Source organism: Rhinatrema bivittatum, chromosome 12 (genome assembly GCF_901001135.1).
Source record: "Rhinatrema bivittatum chromosome 12, aRhiBiv1.1, whole genome shotgun sequence".
Classification (NCBI taxonomy): domain Eukaryota; kingdom Metazoa; phylum Chordata; class Amphibia; order Gymnophiona; family Rhinatrematidae; genus Rhinatrema; species Rhinatrema bivittatum.
Genome location: NC_042626.1, coordinates 4252855 through 4274381, shown reverse-complemented (window position 1 = coordinate 4274381; position 21527 = coordinate 4252855). Strand labels below are relative to the sequence as shown.

At 48.0% G+C, this 21527-nt stretch overlaps 1 protein-coding gene across 5 annotated transcripts in view; it reads right to left on the bottom strand.

The window, feature by feature from the left end:
- CDK18 (cyclin dependent kinase 18) overlaps positions 1-21299 on the bottom strand; it is a 63889-nt gene extending 42590 nt beyond the window's left edge. For 4 of the 5 annotated variants that reach the window (XR_003852212.1, XM_029573566.1, XM_029573564.1 and 1 more), the window contains exon 1: positions 21152-21299. Coding sequence is in view for 3 of the 5 variants with exons in the window: in XM_029573566.1 (XP_029429426.1) it covers positions 21152-21284 (133 nt within the window). In the remaining 2 variants the exon portion in view is untranslated. Of the gene's footprint in view, positions 1-20490; positions 20593-21151 lie in introns of those variants that run through there. The other variant, XM_029573568.1, reaches the window with a different exon arrangement.
- Between the last annotated feature and the right edge of the window lie 228 nt (positions 21300-21527).

Here is a 21527-nt window from a genome sequence, read left to right as displayed (position 1 = left end):
GAGCCGCGGTCTTTTCTGCCTATTCCGTGCTGTGTGAACTTCTTTCCCTGTGCTTTTCTTCTGCAGACAGAAAATGGGGAAACCCCTTTAGTGCATGCAGTCTTCTGTTCCTAATGCTAGTTTCTGGCTATGTGTCTGCCTCACCCCCATTCTCTGTCCCTAATGCATGCCTGACGCGCAGTCAGGGAAGTCCAGAAAAACCACCACACAATCCTATGGCTTTATAATCGATCCTTTCCTCCAAAGAGGATCCCAACCCACTTTAGAATTTCATTGGAAAGTCGCAGTGTTCAGGGCCTTCCAGAGCCCTCATCTGCGGTCCCAAATGAAGTTCTCAGCTGATGTCACTGCTCCCCAAGTGCAGGCAGTGCGGCTGTGGCACTGCCTCTTAACTGGGAAGGGACTGAAAAAAAGGAGCGCCGAGCAGGGCTGGGGGGGAGAGAAAGGAAGGTGCCAACCCCCCAAGGGTAAAGACGCTGGAGGGCAAGGGCAGAGAGGGAAATCAGAGAAGACTCTTCAGGCGCCACAGTGGGGTAAGGGCAGAGCTGCTTGCCGGCAGGAAGTGACGTACTGCTAGTCCTGCTAGCAGGAAATGACGCGCCTGCGGCTCTGACCAATGGCTACCATGGCCAACGGAGGCGGAAGTGCTGCTCTCAGCCCAGTGGTGAGGAAGAACTCGTTTTCCCGTCGATAGCAGGCTGAATTAGCCCTGCTGTCATGGGACTGTCCGTCAGGCCCGGGAGGCGGAGCTTCCTAAGCGATGTCAGAGCTTTGCTCTGAGGCTGCGCGTGGGTTCCCGCGCCGGATTAACAGTTCTCCTCAGTCTGTTTTTCCGCGCGCGGGATCGCACGCGGAGCTTCTATACTCCTCAGTATAAATAACAGATACCAGTAAAAAAAAAAAAAAAAAAAAAGTCTGACACACAACGACCGCCGAGACCCTCAGGATTCAAACCATGTGAATGCGGCAAGGTAATGTCCATTACGGACACACATTCCCTCTGCTATCGCTGTCTAGGGCCAAATCATGACACTGATAATTGCCCTTCATGTGGCCGTATGTCTCCGAGGGCACAAAGAATGAGAGCGGAAAAGATAAGAGTGCTGACACACCTCCGTGAGACAGCTAACAGTGTATCGGACACAAAATCTTCTCCGGGTCCGGGAACTACTCCTCCTCAAACGCAGAGAGGACGTTCCACAAAACATGTTAGCCAACACAAATTAAAATCTAAAAGAAATGAGGAGCGTAGGCACAGGGATCGCCCGCCCTCACGAATGAGATCTTCTTCAAGATCGAATAGCTCCCCCTCAAAGAAGAAAGCACTCACCAAACATTCAAAACAGCCATCTACTGACGCGACTCAGGGGGCAGTGAGGCAGAACGAAAAGGCGCAATCCGGCGCCGTGAAGGACGGCGCAGCTCTCACTGGCGCGAGGCACGCTACTGAATCCCTTCGCAATACAAACCACGTGAGCCCGACGCATCGACGCGGCGCACCATGTGACTCCGTTCAACCAGTCACGGCGCACCACGGCGCTTCAGACCGCACGAGCCGGCACGGCTCAATTGTAAATAAAAAATCTCAACGGGGAACCTTAAAGAAACAGTACCCCCCTCAATCAACAGAAAAAAATAAAAGAATAAAAAGGATTGGGGCAGACAGGGATACACAGTGTATACAACCTACAACCTCAGGTCACACAAGACCTGCAGCACACCCCATTCATACTGTCCCTTCACAGTCACCTCCCCAATGGAACACTACAGAGGAGTCGGACGTGCCCTCTTGTTCCTCCTCCTCTTCCTATTCCTCAATGGGCAGGTCATCTAACCTTACCCAACCCAAATACTCAAAACAAGCATCTTTTCAAGAACCACTCAATAAAAAGAGAAAATTATCTAAAGATGCAAAACCTACACAAAATCCTGCCTCTCACGCTTCAACAGGCAACAAACCTCAAATGACAGGGCAAGCACAAGATGCTTTTCATACACTGTCATTAGCCTTATCTGGATTTTTTGAAGCCATGCAAGCCTCCTATCACATGCCAACATCTGTAGATGCTGAACGTCAGTCCACTTCAACTCACACTATAAATCCTGGAAGTCAACAGGACACCTCTCCGAGTCCCCGGGGTACAATTACTCTTTCACCGCCACATCACAACCCACATCTACCACTTCCGCAACCCTCAATACCACATGATGGTACACGAGGTGCACAGCATACGTCTCACAGTAATTTACATTCATTAGACACGGATGTGTCTCCTGATTCTTCCACAGGATACCCATCAGATCCAGAGGAAGCTTCCCAGGAGCCTTATTCTCCTCCGGAAGATTTAACTTACCCAAAATTCCTGGAGAAAATGGGAACGGCTTTAAACATTCCTATCCAGAAGATACCGGATCCGAGAGCAGACACACTTGATCTGCTAAAAATATTTGATGTGCCAACAGAACCAACTGCATTACCCTCGCATGCAGTTTTGAATGCATTGTTGGAAAAATCATGGGAAACTCCCTTCACAACACAAGCTGTATCCAAGAAAATAGATTTAAAATATAAGATACAAAAATCCCCATATTATTCCACCTCCCAACTACCTCATGCATCACTTGTAGTTGAATCAGCAATGACTAAAGCACGGAAACAGAGGTTACATTCTACATCTCCTCCTATCAAAGATCTTCGCACCCTAGACGACTTTGCAAAACGAGCCTTTCAAGGAGCAATGTTGGGAGCACGTATAAGTCATCATCAATTTTATCTAGCGCAATACTTATTCAATTGTGTCCAACAGCTGAAGACGGAACACAACCTGGGAGGAGTCACGCCCCTCCAAGATATAGAAGAGGCCATACGCCATCTGCTACGCACGGTATACGAAAATTTTGATACGACTTCCAGAGTATCGGCAAGTGCCTTGGCAGCACGTCGGCTGGCATGGTTAAAAGCTAGTTCCATACGTGAAGATGTTCACACCAAACTCGCCAACTTACCGTGTCGAGGTGACAACCTCTTCGGAGACAAACTACAAGACACAGTAGCACAACTTAAAGAACAATCGGTGGCGGTACAATCTCTTACTACACCTTCAACGTACAGTACTAATAGACGATACTTCCCCCAATACCGTCGACCTACGTTCCAACGTCGACCATACCGACCATATACCTCTTATCGACCACAACCTTATCAACCACCAGCCAGACAACAAAATACTCAAAACCAGTCTCGACGGGGACGTCCACGTCCACAACGACAACAACAACAACAGCAAACTACGCAATCCAAACCAGTGCAATCTTTTTAGTGATACCCCCGCCACTACCACAAAAAGTCATTGCGGGAGGTATTTCCTCTCACCTACATCAATGGGAGGCCATAACGACAGACCAATGGGTCCTGCACATCGTACAATATGGATATCAAATCCCCTTTCACCTACTACCCACCCTACCACATCCACCACCAAAGAATCATCATCCCCACACGATTCAAATGGAAATGGAATTGACACTGTTATTACAGCAACAAGCAATTCAACCTCTTCCCAAAGGGTCATGGAATTCGGGTTTTTACTCCCCGTACTTCCTCATTCCGAAAAAGTCCGGGGATCTACGTCCAATTTTAGATCTACGGGAACTCAACAAATTCGTAGTAAACGAAAAATTCAAAATGATATCTCTCAAATCAATTTTACCCTTAATACAACACAAAGCCTGGATGTGCAGCATAGATCTAAAGGATGCATACACCCACATTCCAATGCACCCCTCTTCATGGCAATACCTCTCGTTTCGAGCCAACAACAATCACTTCCAATACAAAGTACTACCGTTCGGACTCTCGACGGCTCCCAGAGTTTTCACCAAATGCATGGCAGTGGTAGTGGCACATCTCCGTCAACAAGGGATCATGATTTTTCCATACCTGGACGACTGGCTATTGGTAGCAACAGATCCCACCACACTTCGTCAAAATCTTACGGACACCATTCATTGCCTGAACACGCTAGGACTTCAAGTCAATTACCAAAAGTCTCAATTACAACCAACACAGATCCTACAATTCATCGGAGTTATATTGGACACCACCAAACACAGAGTATTCCTTCCACAAGACAGGAGACTGACCATGAGAAAGATATTTCTCCATTTGCGAACACTTCATACAACATCAGCCCGCCAAATCTTAGTCGCGTTGGGTCACATGGCGGCTTCCATTTACACGGTCAACAACACCCGTCTACACATGCGCATACTTCAATGGCATCTACGACGACAATGGACACAACATTCACAACCTCTCTCTTGGAAGGTAACTCTTACGCCACCCATGATCACTCAACTCGATTGGTGGCTCCAGAATCACACCTTGACCAACGGAGCACCGTTTACAGTACTACCCCACAATGCCGTAGTCACCACGGACGCCTCCAAGAAAGGATGGGGAGCACATTTCAATCATCTCCAGACACAAGGCCTCTGGTCGACCATAGAAAGGACTTTTCAAATCAACCTTCTGGAACTCAGAGCGATTCGTTACGCACTACGGACATTTCTTCCGTATTTACATGGCCACAGAGTAATGATTTATACGGACAATCAGGTTGCAATGTTTTATATCAACAAACAGGGGGGAACAGGATCCTGGCCCCTATGCAACGAAGCCATAAAGATCTGGAATTGGGCATGCCAACACTCCATCTACCTCCAAGCAACCTACATTCCGGGCATAGCGAACACTCGAGCAGACAAGCTGAGTCGGGTGTTTCATCCCCACGAATGGTCACTAAATCAAGACGTAGCAGACTCGATCTTTGCAACGTGGGGATACCCGTCCATCGACCTATTTGCAACCGAACACAATCGCAAAGTGGACAGGTTCGGTTCAGTATGGCCCAGTCAGCTACGACAAACACAAGATGCATTTCTCCTTCCTTGGACGGAACCGCTGATGTACGCGTTTCCCCCAATACCCTTGATCACACGTACGCTACAAAAGTGCATGTTAGATGCGACTCAGATGATTCTCATTGCACCGGCCTGGCCACGGCAACATTGGTACACACATCTACTCCAACTGTCCATCGAACAACCAATCCGTCTACCACATCGGGTGGACCTACTTTCTCAGGAACAAGGTTCCCTGCTACACCCTCTACACTCCTCTCTTCATCTCACGGCATGGAGACTGAACGGATCCTCCTTACCGAACAAGGTGTCTCCTTATCTGTACAGGAAGTAATCCTGGCAGCCAGGAAACCTTCTACAAGACGTAATTACCAATTTAAATGGAAACGTTATGCAATCTGGTGTACAACGCAACGTTTAGACCCCCTATCTTGTTCCCCATCCAGACTACTGGATTACCTCCACACGTTATATGTAGCAGGACTTGCAACCACGTCAGTACGCGTTCATCTCAGCGCGATAGCGGCCAGACATAGACCTTATAAAGGTCAATCAATTTCTCTACATCCAATGATATCCAAATTCTTGAAAGGGCTCAATCACCTGCGACCACCAGTCGTCAAACCTCCAATTCAATGGGACTTAAACATGGTTCTCAATCAACTGATGAAGCCACCCTTTGAACCCATACATACCGCTCACCCGAAATACCTGACATGGAAAACTGTGTTTCTAGTAGCCATTACCTCAGCACGGAGGGTGAGTGAATTACAAGCCCTGGTACATTATTCGCCATATCTTCAATTTCACCCACAAAAGGTGACACTTCGACCTCATCCATCTTTTCTACCAAAGGTAGTAACTCCATTTCATCTTAATCAGTCTATAGACCTACCAACGTTCTATCCAGAACCTCATGCTTCTGAACACGAAAGACTTCTACACACTTTAGACTGCAAAAGGACTTTGGCAATCTACACCTTAAGAACCCAATCGCCATCTCGTCCCTCGCAACTATTTCTTTCCTATAACCCAACCACACCAGAAAAACCGGTTGCGAAACGAACCATAGCCAGTTGGATAGCTCAATGTATCCAATTTTGTCATACCAAACAGAACATCACTTTGCACGTTCGACCAAAAGCTCACCAAACACGACAGGTGGCAACCTCTCTGGCATATCTCACACAGGTCCCTCTTCTGGACATATGTAAAGCAGCAACATGGGCATCTCTACATACCTTTGCAGCCCATTACTGTCTTCATCAACAAGCCACAAATGATGCACAAGTGGGTCAATCGGTCCTACAGTCATCACTTTCACTAAAACCAGGGTCGACAGCCACTTAGTCACGCCATGCTACGAGACAGAATCACAAATTCAGCGTGACAGAGAGCTGTGGACTCCCATGACAGCAGGGCTAATTCAGCCTGCTATCGACGGGAAAGAGCAAGTTTGCTTACCGTAAACGGTGTTTCCGTAGATAGCAGGATGAATTAGCCATGCTGACCCACCCACCTCCCTGGCTATCGACCGATCTACATGATCACGCTTGCTATATCACAGACTGAGGAGAACTGTTAATCCGGCGCGGGAACCCACGCGCAGCCTCAGAGCAAAGCTCTGACATCGCTTAGGAAGCTCCGCCTCCCGGGCCTGACGGACAGTCCCATGACAGCATGGCTAATTCATCCTGCTATCTACGGAAACACCGTTTACGGTAAGCAAACTTGCTCTTCTTCCCCCACTCCCCAGTGCAGTGAGGAATCTGCAACGCGGTCTCACCGTCTGCTCAGCTCTAATTACAAATGCGAATATGGCAGAATAGAGAGCAGCCAGCAGTTTGGGGGGATCTTTCAGCCTGGCTAAAAGGAGCCGTCGGGTCCCACAGCTCACGTACCAAGAGGGAAAGGAAAGCAGCGCGTGCACTCCAGCGGCCCCCGCTCGGCCACCTGCACAAATACAAGGGGCAAAGTCTACAGGCACTTGTAGCTCGTGTACTTTGCAGTCACTGAATGCAGCTGCTTTCTCTTAGAAAACTGAAAGCAATATATATATATATATAGGTTAAAAGTGCCCACGCCGCAAACACGTGGGATAAAAGTGCCCATGCACACTGCAAATAACGTGGGATAAAAGTGGCCCCACACACCACAAGCAATGCAGAATAAAAGTGCCCATGCACATTGCAAATAACGTGGGATAAAAGACCCCAAAAACACCACAAGCAAACACACTGCAAGCAACGCGGGATAAATGTGCTCATGCACACTGCAGATAATGCAGGCTAAAAGTACCCATGAACACACAGCAACCAACGCATACACTGCCTACATGCACTGTAACATACTAGAGCCAGTGCAAGGGTATTGGGCACCTAGGCGACCCTTGCGCTGCCCCCAACCTGTTTCGGTGCAGACTGTGTGCTTTTCAGGGCGCTGAGCCGTAGGAGGCGCCAAAGAGCAGCCACGTGGTGCCGCAAGCGGGGTCTATCCCTCTCTCGGCAAAGAGAAATAGAAACGGGTGGGGGGCACGACACTGTGTGCTTCCCAGGCCCTGAGAAGCAAACAGTCTCTATGTCTCTTTGCTGCGAGCAGGACAGACCCCCGCTTGCTGCACTACGTGGCTGCTCTTTGGCGCCCCCCTACGGCTCGGCGCCCTAGGCGACCGCCGAAGTTCGCCTAATGAACTCGCTGGCCCTGGCAAGAGCTAAAATTGCACACACAGCAAGCAAAGGCTAAAAGTGCCCATATCCCTGCTTACGTTATGGGCTAGTCAGAATTGTCCCTTAAGTTTTTGAAGACCTATATTCAATTCATACTGGAGTCTCTCAATCAGAGTAACTGTAAGAATCTTGCCTTAGGCTATTCTAATTTTTACAGAGAGTTTAATTCAAGATGTTGGGTATTTTATAGATAGCTAAGGGCTTTTTACTTGTTTAGGAATGGCTAAGCCAGTTCCCAGTAAAGGCTAGACTGGCTCAAACTGCTCTACAGCTGGAAGCCTAGAATTCCCGCTCCCAGCCTTGCAGCATCTAGTTATATAACCTCATGTGTTTGTCATAGCATAGAAACATAGAAATGACGGCAGCAAAGGACCAAATGGTCCATCCAATCTACTCAGCAAGCTTATGGTAACATCTGCTGTGCCGTGTTCGTTACCCCATGCATATCAGTTTCCCACACCGTAAAAGTCAGCGCCCTCATTGGTCGCTGTCTGAATCCAATTCCCCTTTTCCCCTGGCATTGAAGCAGAGACCAATGATGGAGTTGGATCAACAGTAGGAAGGCTTTATTGGTTAAGGGCAGTAACCGCCCCACCAGCAAGTTACCCCCATGCACTCTTTTCTTTATTTCTGTCCTCTAACCTTTAGGGATCCTCAGTGTTTATCCCGTGCCCCTTTGAAATCTTTTATTGCTTTTGTCTTCACCACCACCTCCAGAAGGGCATTCCAGGCATCCACCACCCTCACCGGGAAGAGATATTTTCTGATGTTGGTTCTGAGATGTCCTCCCGGGAGTTTCATTTTGTGACCCTTAGTTCTACTGATTTCTTTCCAACAGACAAGGTTTGACATTTGTACATCATTAAACTTTTTCAGGTACCTGAAGGTCTGTATCCTATCTCCCCTGCTCCTCCTCTCTTCCAGGGTGAACATATTCAGATCCTTCAGTCTCTCCCCATACTGACCCCACACCATTTTGGTAGATCATCTCTGGAAAGCCTCCATCCTGTCTCTATCCCTTTTGAGATAAGGGCTCCAGAACTGAACACAGTACTCGAGGTGAGGTCTCACCAAGGACCTGTACAAGGGCATCACCACCTCCATTTTCTTACTGGTTATTCCTCTATGCAGCCCAGAATTCTTCTGGCTTTAGCTATTGCCTTGTCATATTGCTTCGCCATCTTCAGATCATCAGACATAATCACACCACGGTCCCTCTCCCAGTCTGTGTGCATTAGTCTTTCACCGCCCATCACATACAGCTGTTTTGGATTACTGCACCCAAGATGCATGACTGTACTTTTAGGCATTGAATCCCACCTGCCAAATCTTCAACCACTCTTCAAGTTTTCTTAAATCGCTTTTCATTCTCTCTACTCCTTCAGGTGTGTCCACTCTGTTGCAGATCTTAATATCATCTGCAAATAGACAAACTTTACCTTCCATCCCTTCCGCCAGGTCGCTCACAAAGATATTGAACAGAATCAGTCCCAAAACTGATCCTTGTGGCGCTCCACTTAACACCATTCTTTCTTCAGAGCAGATTCCATTTACCATCACATGTTGCCTCCTGTCAGTCAACCAGTTTGCAATCCACGCTACTACCTTGGCACTCACTCCCAAGCTTTTCATTTTATTCACGCGTCTCCTATGTGGGACCTTATCAGAAGCTTTGCTGAAATCCAAGTAGATCACATCGAGTGCTCTTCCTTGATCCAATTCTTAAGTCACCCAATCAAAAAAAAGCAATCAGATGTGTCTGGCAGGACCTTCCCCTGGTGACTCCATGCTGCCTCGGGTCCTGCAATCCTCCTGACTGTAGATAGTTCCCTCTCCTTTCCTTCAGCAGAGTCTCCATTACTTTTCCCACCACCGAGGTGAGGCTAACCTGCCTGTAGTTTCCAGCCTCCTCTCTGCTCCCACTCATGTGAAGCGGGACCACCACCGCTCTCCTCCAATCCTGCGGCACCGCTCCCGTTTCCAGGGATCTATTGAAGCCACCAGCACATCTCAGCTCCCTCAGTATCCTGGGATGAACCTCATCCGGCCCCATGGCCTTGTCCACTTTCAGTTTCCCCAGCTCTTCCCTTACTTTCTCTTCTGTAAACGGAGTTTCTTCTACTCCACCCCCATCCCATAGTCTTATTAACTAGCGAGGGTCCTTCTCCAGGGTCCTCTTTAGTGAACACTGAACTGAAGTATTTGATTAATATTTCCGCCATTTCTTCATCTCTCTCCACACATTGATCCTTTCCACCTTTCAGTTTCACTCTGCCGCACTTCAGACCTTTCTCTGATGTATCTGAAAAATGTTTTGTCACCTCACTTTACCTCCTTGCCAATCCTTTCTTCTGCCAGACATTTTGCTTTCCTGATTTCTTTCTTCATCTCTCTCAGTTCCATCAGATATTCTTCCCTGTGTTCCTCTTTTTGGGATCCTTTATATTTCTTGAACGCTGTTCTTTTTATTTTTATCAGCCACCTCTTGAGAACCAGATCGGTTTCTTATTTCTCTTGCTTTTGTTTACTTTTCTGACGTATGGATTTGTTGCCTTTGTAATTGCTCCTTTAGTTTGGTCACTGTTCCACCTCCCATTCTCTCCCAGTCTTCTAGTTCTTCCTCCAGCTATGTCCCCATTTCGACAAAGTCCGTATTTTTTTTTTGTAATTTTTTGTTTATTCAACATATTTGGAAAGCTCACATTTTCTGTACAATGTCAAAGTAATAATAGAATAACATTTGTCTGCAAAATCTTTCAGAATACAACTTCAACGAAGTAGCCTATTGTCCAATAAGCAATGTACAATAAAACGTTTTCGTTCAACTGTTATAATTATAGAACAGTGTTTTAAAGTCCGTATTTTTGAAATTCAAAACTCGGGTCTCTGTGTGACCTCTCTGTATCCTGTTTGCGATATCAAACCAAACCATCTGATGATCACTGGTGCTGAGGTGGGCGCCCACCCGGACATTAGAGACCTTATCCCCGTTAGTGAGCACTAAGTTGAGTATCACTCCCTCCCTCGTAGGCTCCATTACCATCTGTTTGAGCAGAGCCCCTTGCAAGGCATCCACTATCCCCTCTACCTCTGTTAGATTCTGCAGAAGGGATTCTCCAGTCTATGTCCCACAGATTAAAATCTCCAACAATCAGCACTCCTCCCTTCTTTCCCACCTTTTGGATGTCTTAGACCAGATCTATGTGTAGTTCTTCCATTTGAGTCAGAGATGTGTAAACCACACCAATAAAAATGGATGCAACATCCTCTTTTTTTTTTTTAGGACGGCCCATAAAGCTTCTTCTTTACCCCACATTCCTTGCAGTTCAGTTGCTTGGATATTGTTCTTGACATAAAAGAGTTACTCCTCTCCCTTTTCTGACCTCTCTGTCCTTCCTTCACAGGTTATAATGTCCCATAATAATATCTGTGGCTGATTTTTGAGAGTATGCCACTTAAGTGAATTGTAATAGAGATGGGATGAGACCCTGTTTCTCAAGGGAGTCGTGCGTCTTGTTTTCTGAACTTGCATTCTAGTGTATTCTGGGATTTGTAGCACTGTTTATTCCATAGGCACCTAAATGCAGCAAGACCATATCAGAATTGTCTTAAAGTCTCTGTTATGAGACTGAGCACTCAACACATCTCTACAGCAACTTGCAGGAGCTTAACAGAACCAAACACTGACTATTCTGACTTGACAAAGAGAGTATTAGCTCTTGAAACTTGTCTGGATTAGGAATAGGCAATGTCGGGAACTGGCTCTGGAGTCAAATTCTTATAGGCACTAGAGCCTGGCCACTGCTGCCACATCTAAATCTGAGCCTGGCACACTTCTCTCATTCAGAGGCACTGGCTCCAGGAAACAGCAGTGACTGAAGATTAAGAAAATACAGTGCAGGGCCATCAAGACTCCATGTACAGTGATGGAGCCTGCAGCACCTCACCCCTCACACACTGATGGAGCCTGTGGCACCTCACCCCTCACACACTGATGGAACCCGTAGCACCTCACCCCTCACACACTGATGGAGCCTGTGGCACCTCACCCCTCACACACTGATGGACCCTGTAGCACCTCACTCCTCACACACTGATGGAGTCTGCAGCACCTCACCCCTCACACACTGATGGAGCCTGCGGCACCTCACCCCTCACACACTGATGGAGCCTGTAGCACCTCACTCCTCACACACTGATGGAGCCTGTAGCACCTCACTCCTCACACACTGATGGAGCCTGCAGCACCTCACCCTTCACACACTGATGGAGCCTGCGGCACCTCACCCGTCACACACTGATGGAGCCTGCAGCACCTCACCCCTCACACACTGATGGAGCCTGCAGCACCTCACCCCTCACACACTGACGGAGCCTGCGGCACCTCACCCCTCACACACTGATGGAGCCTTCAGCATCTCACCCCTCACACACTGATTGAGCCTGCGGCACCTCACCCCTCATACACTGATGGAGCTTGCGGCACCTCACCCCTCACACACTGATGGAGCCTGTAGCACCTCACTCCTCACACACTGATGGAGCCTGCAGTACCTCACCCCTCACGCACTGATGGAGCCTTCAGCATCTCACCCCTCACACACTGATGGAGCCTGTGGAACACCGGCCCTCACATGAGTTTCCATGGTAAAAAGAAGCCTATGAGAGAGGATTTGGGCAGGAGGGATCATTCCCTCCCCCTCCCAGTATTGGCTATGGACACACACCATCTAAATCCAGCTCTGAACCTAGTCAAAAAGTGTATTAAGTTAGTCCAATAAAAGGTATCACCTGATATATATCTATATATATATATACTGTATATGTTTTTTTATTTGCTAACCTTTACTTATAAAGGTCAACAGTCAGGAATAGTTATGAGGCTTTTCTCTGCTTTCTGGCCCAATAACTCAATGCTGAAAATAGGGACCCTGTTAAACGTGTGCCAGTGGACGATGCATGACCATTTTAATTGATGTAAAAGTTAATTCTGTATTTGTGCTCTTTTTACTTTATTTATTTGTAGTAAATTGGTATGATTGATATCCAGAATATCGGTGTATAAAACTGTATAAATAAATAAATAAACAAACAAACAAAATAAAATAAAATAAAATAAAATGTGGTTGTTAGTCCTGGCACTGGTAGCAGATAGCTTAGCTGAGTCTGTGCTGGTCTCTGGAGGACAGCAGCTCAGTTCACTGCTGGCAGAGAGACTACAGGGAGTTCCAGGGAAACGAATTACAAGTGATTTCCTCTTTTGAGGACATGAGATTTAAAAAAAACAAAACCAAACAAATCCAAAACATGTATGTATTTTTCTTAGTGTCAACAGTGTGCTATACATGGGGTAAGTTTCAAAAGCATTTCTGCACATAAAATGCATTTTTATGTGCGTAAATGGGCTTTTTTTGTTTTTACTCAACGGATATTTAAACTCTGGAATTCATTGCTGGAGGATGTGGTCAAAACTATTAGTATAACTGTGTTTAAAAAAAGGTTTGGACACATTCCTGGAGGAAAAATCCATAAACCATTATTAAGGCAGAGTTGCAGAAATCCAAATCCACTTCTTATCCCTGGGATAAGCAGCTTAGAATCTACCTCTTGGGATCCTGCCAGGTACTTGTGACTTGGATTGGCCACTATTGAAAACAGATGTGGTGACCAGAACTGCACACAATACTCAAGATGAGGTATCTTGAAGCACTACAGAGGCATTATGATATTCTCTTTTTATTCTCCCTTCTTTCCCAAGCACGAAAGAAGAGCAGGATCTGATTGTATCTGATGATCTTAAGGTGGCCAAATAGATGGATAAAGCGAGGGTAAAAGCCAGAAAGATGCGTGGCTGCATAGGGAGAGGAAGGGTCAGCAGAAAAGGGGGGTGACATTGCCCCTATATAGGCCCCTGGTGAGACCTCACTGGGAATACTGAGTACAATTCTGGAGACCCCACCTGCAAAAGGATAGAAACAGGATGGAGTCAGGCCAGAAGGTGACTACACAGGAGATGAGCCTTTTTAAATGGAAAGGAGGTTCTTGAATGAGGGGTCATGAGATGAGGGTGAAAGGAGGCAGATTCGGGAGTAATCTTAGGAAATATTTCTTTACAGAGAGGGCAGTGGATGCATGAAATCACCTCCCATTGGGTGAAGACAAAACAGTCTCTGAATTCAGGAAAGCAGGGGATAATTACAGGAGATCTCTAAGGAAGCGATGAGAATTATAATGCTGAATTAATTGGATGGATGGGCAGATGGAAAGGGCCATGCGGTCTTTTTCTGCCGTCATGCACCTGACTGGGCATTCTGAAAATGATCATCGTGTCCTGCTTCCATGTACCATCATAGAGTATCAGGGGGTCAGCATATACATGAGGATCAGTGCCATAAAGATAGCAGCTGTGCGGCTCAGGGTGCAAGGTCCTGTAATTCAACAATGCCCATCCAGTGGGCAGTCTCCAGAGGGCAGGTATATGCCAGGCCAGGATCATGTGCTGTCACACAAGCTGAAAAAAGGGAGGTAGGAAAAGTGGAGAGAAGGCAAAGGTGAACACAACAAACGATAGAGGAGTAAGGGAAGATGCATTTCTGGGTTATCCCTGCACTCCAGCACATTCCTATCTGTCTGTTGTTATAGTGAGACCTTTGCCAGTGAGAAGTGCGGTGCAGGGTGGAGGGCTGCCAAGGAAATATCTCCTTAATAGGAAGCTCCTGAGTCTGATGAGAAGAAAGTCTTTCCTCCCTGGAATTAATTGTCTGCCCGATTAAAATCTCAGACAGCAAGAAAGCATTTCAGCTTCATTATTTTCCAAGAGTTTCAGTAAATCAATTCCTTAGAGTAAGGAGGTAGAGATGGTTTACAGGATGGACAGGGCAGAGAAGTAGAAGATGCAAGCGCTCGCTGACACATGAATTCAACTTATCTGCTGCTTACATTTAATATAATCCCAAATTCCCAAAGCTTTTCTCCTGCCGCCTACGAATTTCACACATCGAGATGGTGAGATCTAATTAGGCACTTGTCAGTCACAGAACAGATCGACGCCTTCCTGAAACATGTTCCATCCCCAGCCTGACCTGATTAATGCAGGCTTGAATTATCCATCTGCTGACTGCAGGATTCAGAGGGACTCAGCCTCACTCCCCAAAGAGTTGCTTGGAAACCGAAATGCTAACATTGCTGTGTTACCCCAGGGTGTCAGTCCCTGAGTGTTACCAGAAGGCTCTGTACCCAAGTGAGAGATTTATTGAAATCTGAGTCAGGCCATAGCGGGACAAGATCACAACAGCCCACATGTTTCCAGAGAATGGACAAAGCGTGGTACTTTACGAGAATTGCACTGGCACCCATCAGCCTGGTATTTCCCAGTGCTCGGCAGGTATGTCCTGACTGCTAGGCTGCACATGCACACAGACTCAGGGGGAGATGGCTGGGTGGATGGCATGGACCTGCAGAATACATCTCTTCTTGTGCTCACCCAGAACTGCTACTAAAAGGGGCTGCCCATGGGCAAAGTACTCACGGACTTCGTAACTGCCCAATAGATGCCCAGCAACACTTCCACTCAATTCAGCTAAATGTGTCTGTGCTATGCTTCTTAATAATAATTGTTTGGATTGTATCCTGCTTTCCAAATAATGCCAAGGAGGCTTATAGCATTATTAGTATTCAAGACTCTGCCCAAACAGGCTTATCATCTAAGTGGGTTCCTGACACAAAAGAATATAAAGCAATTTGCCCAAGGCATTTTAAGTGGGGAAGTGGGAGTCTCAGCCCATTGTTCTAACTACTAGAGCCCTCCCTCTCTGGCCAGAGAGAGTAAAGCAGATTCACCCAGAACTTTCATCATTTATCCACCAAAAATGGCTTTGAAAATTGCCTTCTGAAAACTCAAAAAATGTCCTGCACTGAACTGATCCAGTGTTTCAGAGTAACTCTTACCCTAATCCACAATAACAGGGAGACTCCTGCACGATGCACAGTAACAGGGAGACTCCTACACCAGTCCACAGTATCAAGGAGACTCCTACCCTGATCCACAGTAACAGGGAGACTCCTGCACCGATGCACAGTAACAGGGAGACTCCTGCACTGATCCACAGTAACAGGGAGACTCCTACACCAGTCCACAGTATCAGGGAGACTCCTACCCTGATCCACAGTAACAGGGAGACTCCTGCACTGATCCACAGTAACAGGGAGACTCCTGCACCGATGCACAGTAACAGGGAGACTCCTACCCTGATCCACAGTAACAGGGAGACTCCTGCACCAATGCACAGTAACAGGGAGACTCCTGCACTGATCCACAGTAACAGGGAGACTCCTACACCAGTTCACAGTATCAGGGAGACTCCTACCCTGATCCACAGTAACAGGGAGACTCCTGCACTGATCCACAGTAACAGGGAGACTCCTGCACCGATGCACAGTAACAGGGAGACTCCTACCCTGATCCACAGTAACAGGGAGACTCCTGCACCAATGCACAGTAACAGGGAGACTCCTGCACTGATCCACAGTAACAGGGAGACTCCTACACCAGTCCACAGTATCAGGGAGACTCCTACCCTGATCCACAGTAACAGGGAGACTCCTGCACTGATCCACAGTAACAGGGAGACTCCTGCACCGATGCACAGTAACAGGGAGACTCCTACCCTGATCCACAGTAACAGGGAGACTCCTGCACCAATGCACAGTAACAGGGAGACTCCTGCACTGATCCACAGTAACAGGGAGACTCCTACACCAGTCCACAGTATCAGGGAGACTCCTACCCTGATCCACAGTAACAGGGAGTCTCCTACCCTGATTCACAGTAACAGGGAGACTCCTGCACCGATGCACAGTAACAGGGAGACTCCTGCACTGATCCACAGTAACAGGGAGACTCCTACCCTGATCCACAGTAACAGGGAGTCTCCTACCCTGATCCACAGTAACAGGGAGACTCCTGCACTGATCCACAGTAACAGGGAGACTCCTGCACCGATGCACAGTAACAGGGAGACTCCTGCACTGATCCACAGTAACAGGGAGTCTCCTACCCTGATCCACAGTAACAGGGAGACTCCTGCCCTGATCCACAGTAACAGGGAGACTCCTGCACTGATCCACAGTAACAGGGAGACTCCTGCACCGATGCACAGTAACAGGGAGACTCCTACCCTGATCCACAGTAACAGGGAGTCTCCTACCCTGATCCACAGTAACAGGGAGACTCCTACCCTGATCCACAGTAACAGGGAGTCTCCTACCCTGAGCCACAGTAACAGGGAGACTCCTGCACCGATGCACAGTAACAGGGAGACTCCTGCACTGATCCACAGTAACAGGGAGACTCCTACCCTGATCCACAGTAACAGGGAGTCTCCTACCCTGATTCACAGTAACAGGGAGACTCCTGCACCGATGCACAGTAACAGGGAGACTCCTACCCTAATCCACAGTAACAGGGAGACTCCTGCACTGATGCACAGTAACAGGGAGATTCATACCCAATCCACAGTAACAGGGAGACTCCTGCACCGCTGCACAGTAACAGGGAGACTCCTGCACCGATGCACAGTAACAGGGAGACTCCTATCCTGATTCACAGTAACAGGGAGACTCCTACCCTGATCCACAGTAACAGGGAGTCTCCTACCCTGATCCACAATAACAGGGAGACTCCTGCACCGATGCACAGTAACAAGGAGACTCCTACCCTGATCCACAGTAACAGGGAGACTCCTGCACTGATGCATAGTAACAGGGAGACTCCTACCCTGATCCACAGTAACAGGGAGACTCCTGCACTGATGCACAGTAACAGGGAGACTCCTGCACTGATCCACAGTAACAGGGAGACTCCTACACCAGTCCACAGTAACAGGGAGACTCCTACCCTGATCCACAGTAACAGGGAGACTCCTGCATCGATGAACAGTAACAGGGAGACTCCTACCCTGATCCACAATAACAGGGAGACTCCTGCACTGATGCATAGTAACAGGGAGACTCCTACCCTGATCCACAATAACAGGGAGACTCCTACCCTGATCCACAGCAACAGGGAGACTCCTACACCAATCCACAGTAACAGGGAGACTCCTGCACTGATGCACAGTAACAGGGAGAATCCTAACCTGATCCACAATAACAGGGAGACTCCTACCCTGATCCACAGTAACAGGGAGACTCCTAACCTGATCCACAGTAACAGGGAGACTCCTGCACCGATGCACAGTAACAGGGAGACTCCTACCCTGATCCACAATAACAGGGAGACTCCTACCCTGATCCACAGTAACAGGGAGACTCCTACACCAATCCACAGTAACAGGGAGACTCCTGCACTGATGCATAGTAACAGGGAGACTCCTACCCTGATCCACAGTAACAGGGAGACTCCTAACCTGATCCACAGTAACAGGGAGACTCCTGTTCTGATCCATTGTATAAGGGAGACTCCTGCACTGATGCACAGTAACAGAGAGACTCCTGTTCTGATCCATTGTATAAGGGAGACTCCTGCACTGATCCACAGTAACAGGGAGACTCCTGTTCTGATCCATTGTATAAGGGAGAGTCCTGCACTGATGCACAGTAACAGAGAGACTCCTGTTCTGATCCATTGTATAAGGGAGACTCCTGCACTGATCCACAGTAACAGGGAGACTCCTGCACTGATGCGCAGGAACAGGGAGACTCCTACCCTGATCCACAGTAACAGGGAAACTCCTGCACTGATGCACAGTAACAGGGAGACTCCTACCCTGATCCACAGTAACAGGGAGACTCCTGCACTGATCCACAGTAATAAAGAGACTCCTACATTGATCCACAGTAATATTCAGACTCCTAGCTTGACCAATAGTAATGGGGAGACTCCTGCACCCATCCACAGTAACAGGGAAATTCCTGTTCTGATGCATTGTATCAGGGAGATTCCTGCACTGATCCATTGTAAGAGGAAGACTCCTGCACTGATCCACAGTAACAGGGAGACTCCTGCACTGATGCACAGTAACAGGGACACTCCTGCACCCAATCACAGAAATAAGGAGACTCCTGCACTGATCCATAGTAACAGGGAGACTCCTACACAGATCCTCAGGACCAAGGAGCCTCCTGTACTGATCTGTTCCAACAGGGAGACTTCTACACTGATCCACATGAAAAGGTAGACTCCTGCACTAATCCACAGTAATAGGGAGACTCCTACACTGATCCTCAGTTCCAAGGAGACTCCTGTACTGATCCGTTCTAACAGGGAGACTTCTACACTGATCCACATGAAAAGGTAGACTCCTGCACTAATCCACAGTAACAGGGAGACTCCTACACTGATCCATTGCAACAGGGAGACTCTGATGCTGATCCACAGTAATACGGAGACTCCTGCACTGATGCACAGTAACAGGGAGACTCCTACCCTGATCCACAGTAACAGGGAGACTCCTGCACTGATGCACAGTAACAGGGAGACTCCTGCACTGATGCATAGTAACAGGGAGACTCCTGCATGGTGCACAGTAACAGGGAGACTCCTGCACTGATCCATTGTAACACCCTGATCCATTTCATAAGGAGACTCATGCACTGTTAATATTCTAAAAACAAGTTTAGACAAAAGTACATAAGATTTTCCATACTGGGTCAGACCAAGGGTCCATGAAGCCCAGTATCCAGTTTAGAACAGTGGCCATCACAAGCACCTGGCAGGATCCCAAGGGGTAGAGAGATTTCACACTGCTTATCCCAAGAATAAGCCGTGGATTTCTGCAACTCCACCTTAATAATGGTTAATGGACTTTTCCTCCAGGAACTTGTCCAAACCTTTTGTATCTTATTTCAAAGACAAGCTGGGTAACTTTTCAGGGGGGCATCCATTTTGCACCCTACCCTAACAGAAGGATTCATGGGGTCATTGGCTTGTCTTCCCTTCAGCTGAAGAGCTGATGAATTTTTTAAAGTTTGCTTGTAGCCAGAAAAAAAACGAAAAAACCTCTCCTGCTTCTCCCCTCGAATCCCTCCCCATTCCACCCCTAAACCCTTTTAATATTTGTCTTTTTCTTCCTAGCACAGGTCACACAAATGGCACCGGTGCCATTCTTAACTTCCTCTGTACAAAGTGGTGCCAGCCTCGACCTCCCACGGATGGGGCAGGGAACGCCAGGAATCGCTCCTGCTGCCCTCTGGTAAGAGAGGAATCAGAGGGCAGGCCTGCAAGGACCAGTTTTTCTCCCACAGGGCTCAATATTTATCTCTTTTGCTTTTCATTTTCTTTCATTTGTTTTAGTTTTTCATTTTAAATAAATAAAACAATGAATAAACGAGAAACAAAATGAAGAAAACAAAATGAAAACCTATCTATGCACACCCCCATTTCCTATTAAACTCTGAAGAAAGGGAGCCCACTCAGGCTCCCAGCTGTCAGCCAAACAAGCTTGACCACCTGCAGGATATCACTCCTTATTGCAGGGCTTCCCAAACCTGTCCTGGGGACCACAAAGAAAATGCATGAGATACATTTGCATACCATGGAGGCTTTGTATATGCAAATTTCTCTCATGCATATTCATTGTGGATATCCTGAAAACAAGTTTAGGGTCTAACCATTTGGGCACTGGAAGGACAGTGTGGCCTGTCCATGGCTCAGGGAATGACGAGCCCCAGAGAAGGTTAGTACTGGAGCAGCCAATGGATTATAAAGCTCTGTGTAAATGAGACCCACTGTGGGCTGGGAAGAGGCAGCTAAGTTACAGCGGAATCTTCTCTAGGAACAGAAAAATGCCTTCCTTTTAATGGGCTCAGGTCATCGAGATTAGGCAATCCGGTACCTCCATACCTGGCGCTGCTGCTTCTTGATCCTGTGTTCACAAAACGGGATGAAATCCTTTGCTTAGTACTTCCGGTCCCTAGACGTCTCTGTCCCGCTGGGGTGAGAGCAGGGAGTAATTAAATCAATGTGTTTAATGTAAAAACAAAACCTCCCCCAAAATCGGGGTCCACCAGACGATCAATCTGGGAGGAGGATGAGCGCAAGGTCTGGGTAGCGCGGACGTGGTGTCATTTCAGCTCCTGCTGAATGCGCGCTATCCTGCACTCAGCCGCGGCGCTAAGCTTTGCGCGCCCAAAACTACCCCCGAAACACCTCGGATACCTTCTGCTTGTCTATAGAAATACCTTGTCACTGAATATTTTGAAGGTGTGCTCTCTCCCCCTCACCTTGCACAGATAAAACACCGGAAACCTTTCCGATCAGCGGCAGCAGCATCGACTTTACAGAGGCTCTGCAAACATTTCCCCTTCCCGGTGGCGAACTGCTAAGGCTTGGCGAGAAGTCGCTGGGCAGTGAGAGTAAAAGAAATCCCGCACCACTTGCACTCTGAGGGGGGAAAGCAGCAGCGCCAAGGGGTGCACACCTGGCCAGATGTGCGCACCCAATGCAGTGGGAAGGCGGGGACTGGAGGTGCAGGGCAGAGTCGGGCTGGGCCCTGAGTACTCACCGGGGCTGCGGCTCCTCTCGGCTGCTCCGTGCCCGTCGCCCTCCCGGGAGAGGTGAGCCTGGCTTCTGAGGCAGCGGCTGCTGCAGCCTTTCCTGTGCCGCCCTAGCTCCTCCCTTGCAAGCTGCTGTGACATCTCCACCAGGCAACTGCCAATCCCGACAGGGTGGCCAAGCTGGGGCAAGGGGCAAAGGTGGCTGCCAGGCAGAGGAGGAAACGTCCGAGCAGCCCCTTCGGGATCCAGTCCTGGCTTTGCAGCTCGCAGCCCGATGCATTCTTTAGCGAGCATCAGGAGGTACTGGGAGAGCCTGGCTAATCCCCATTCCCCTGTGTCTCCCTGTGTGTCTCCCTGTGTCTGTTCCTGTGTCTGTCCCATGTG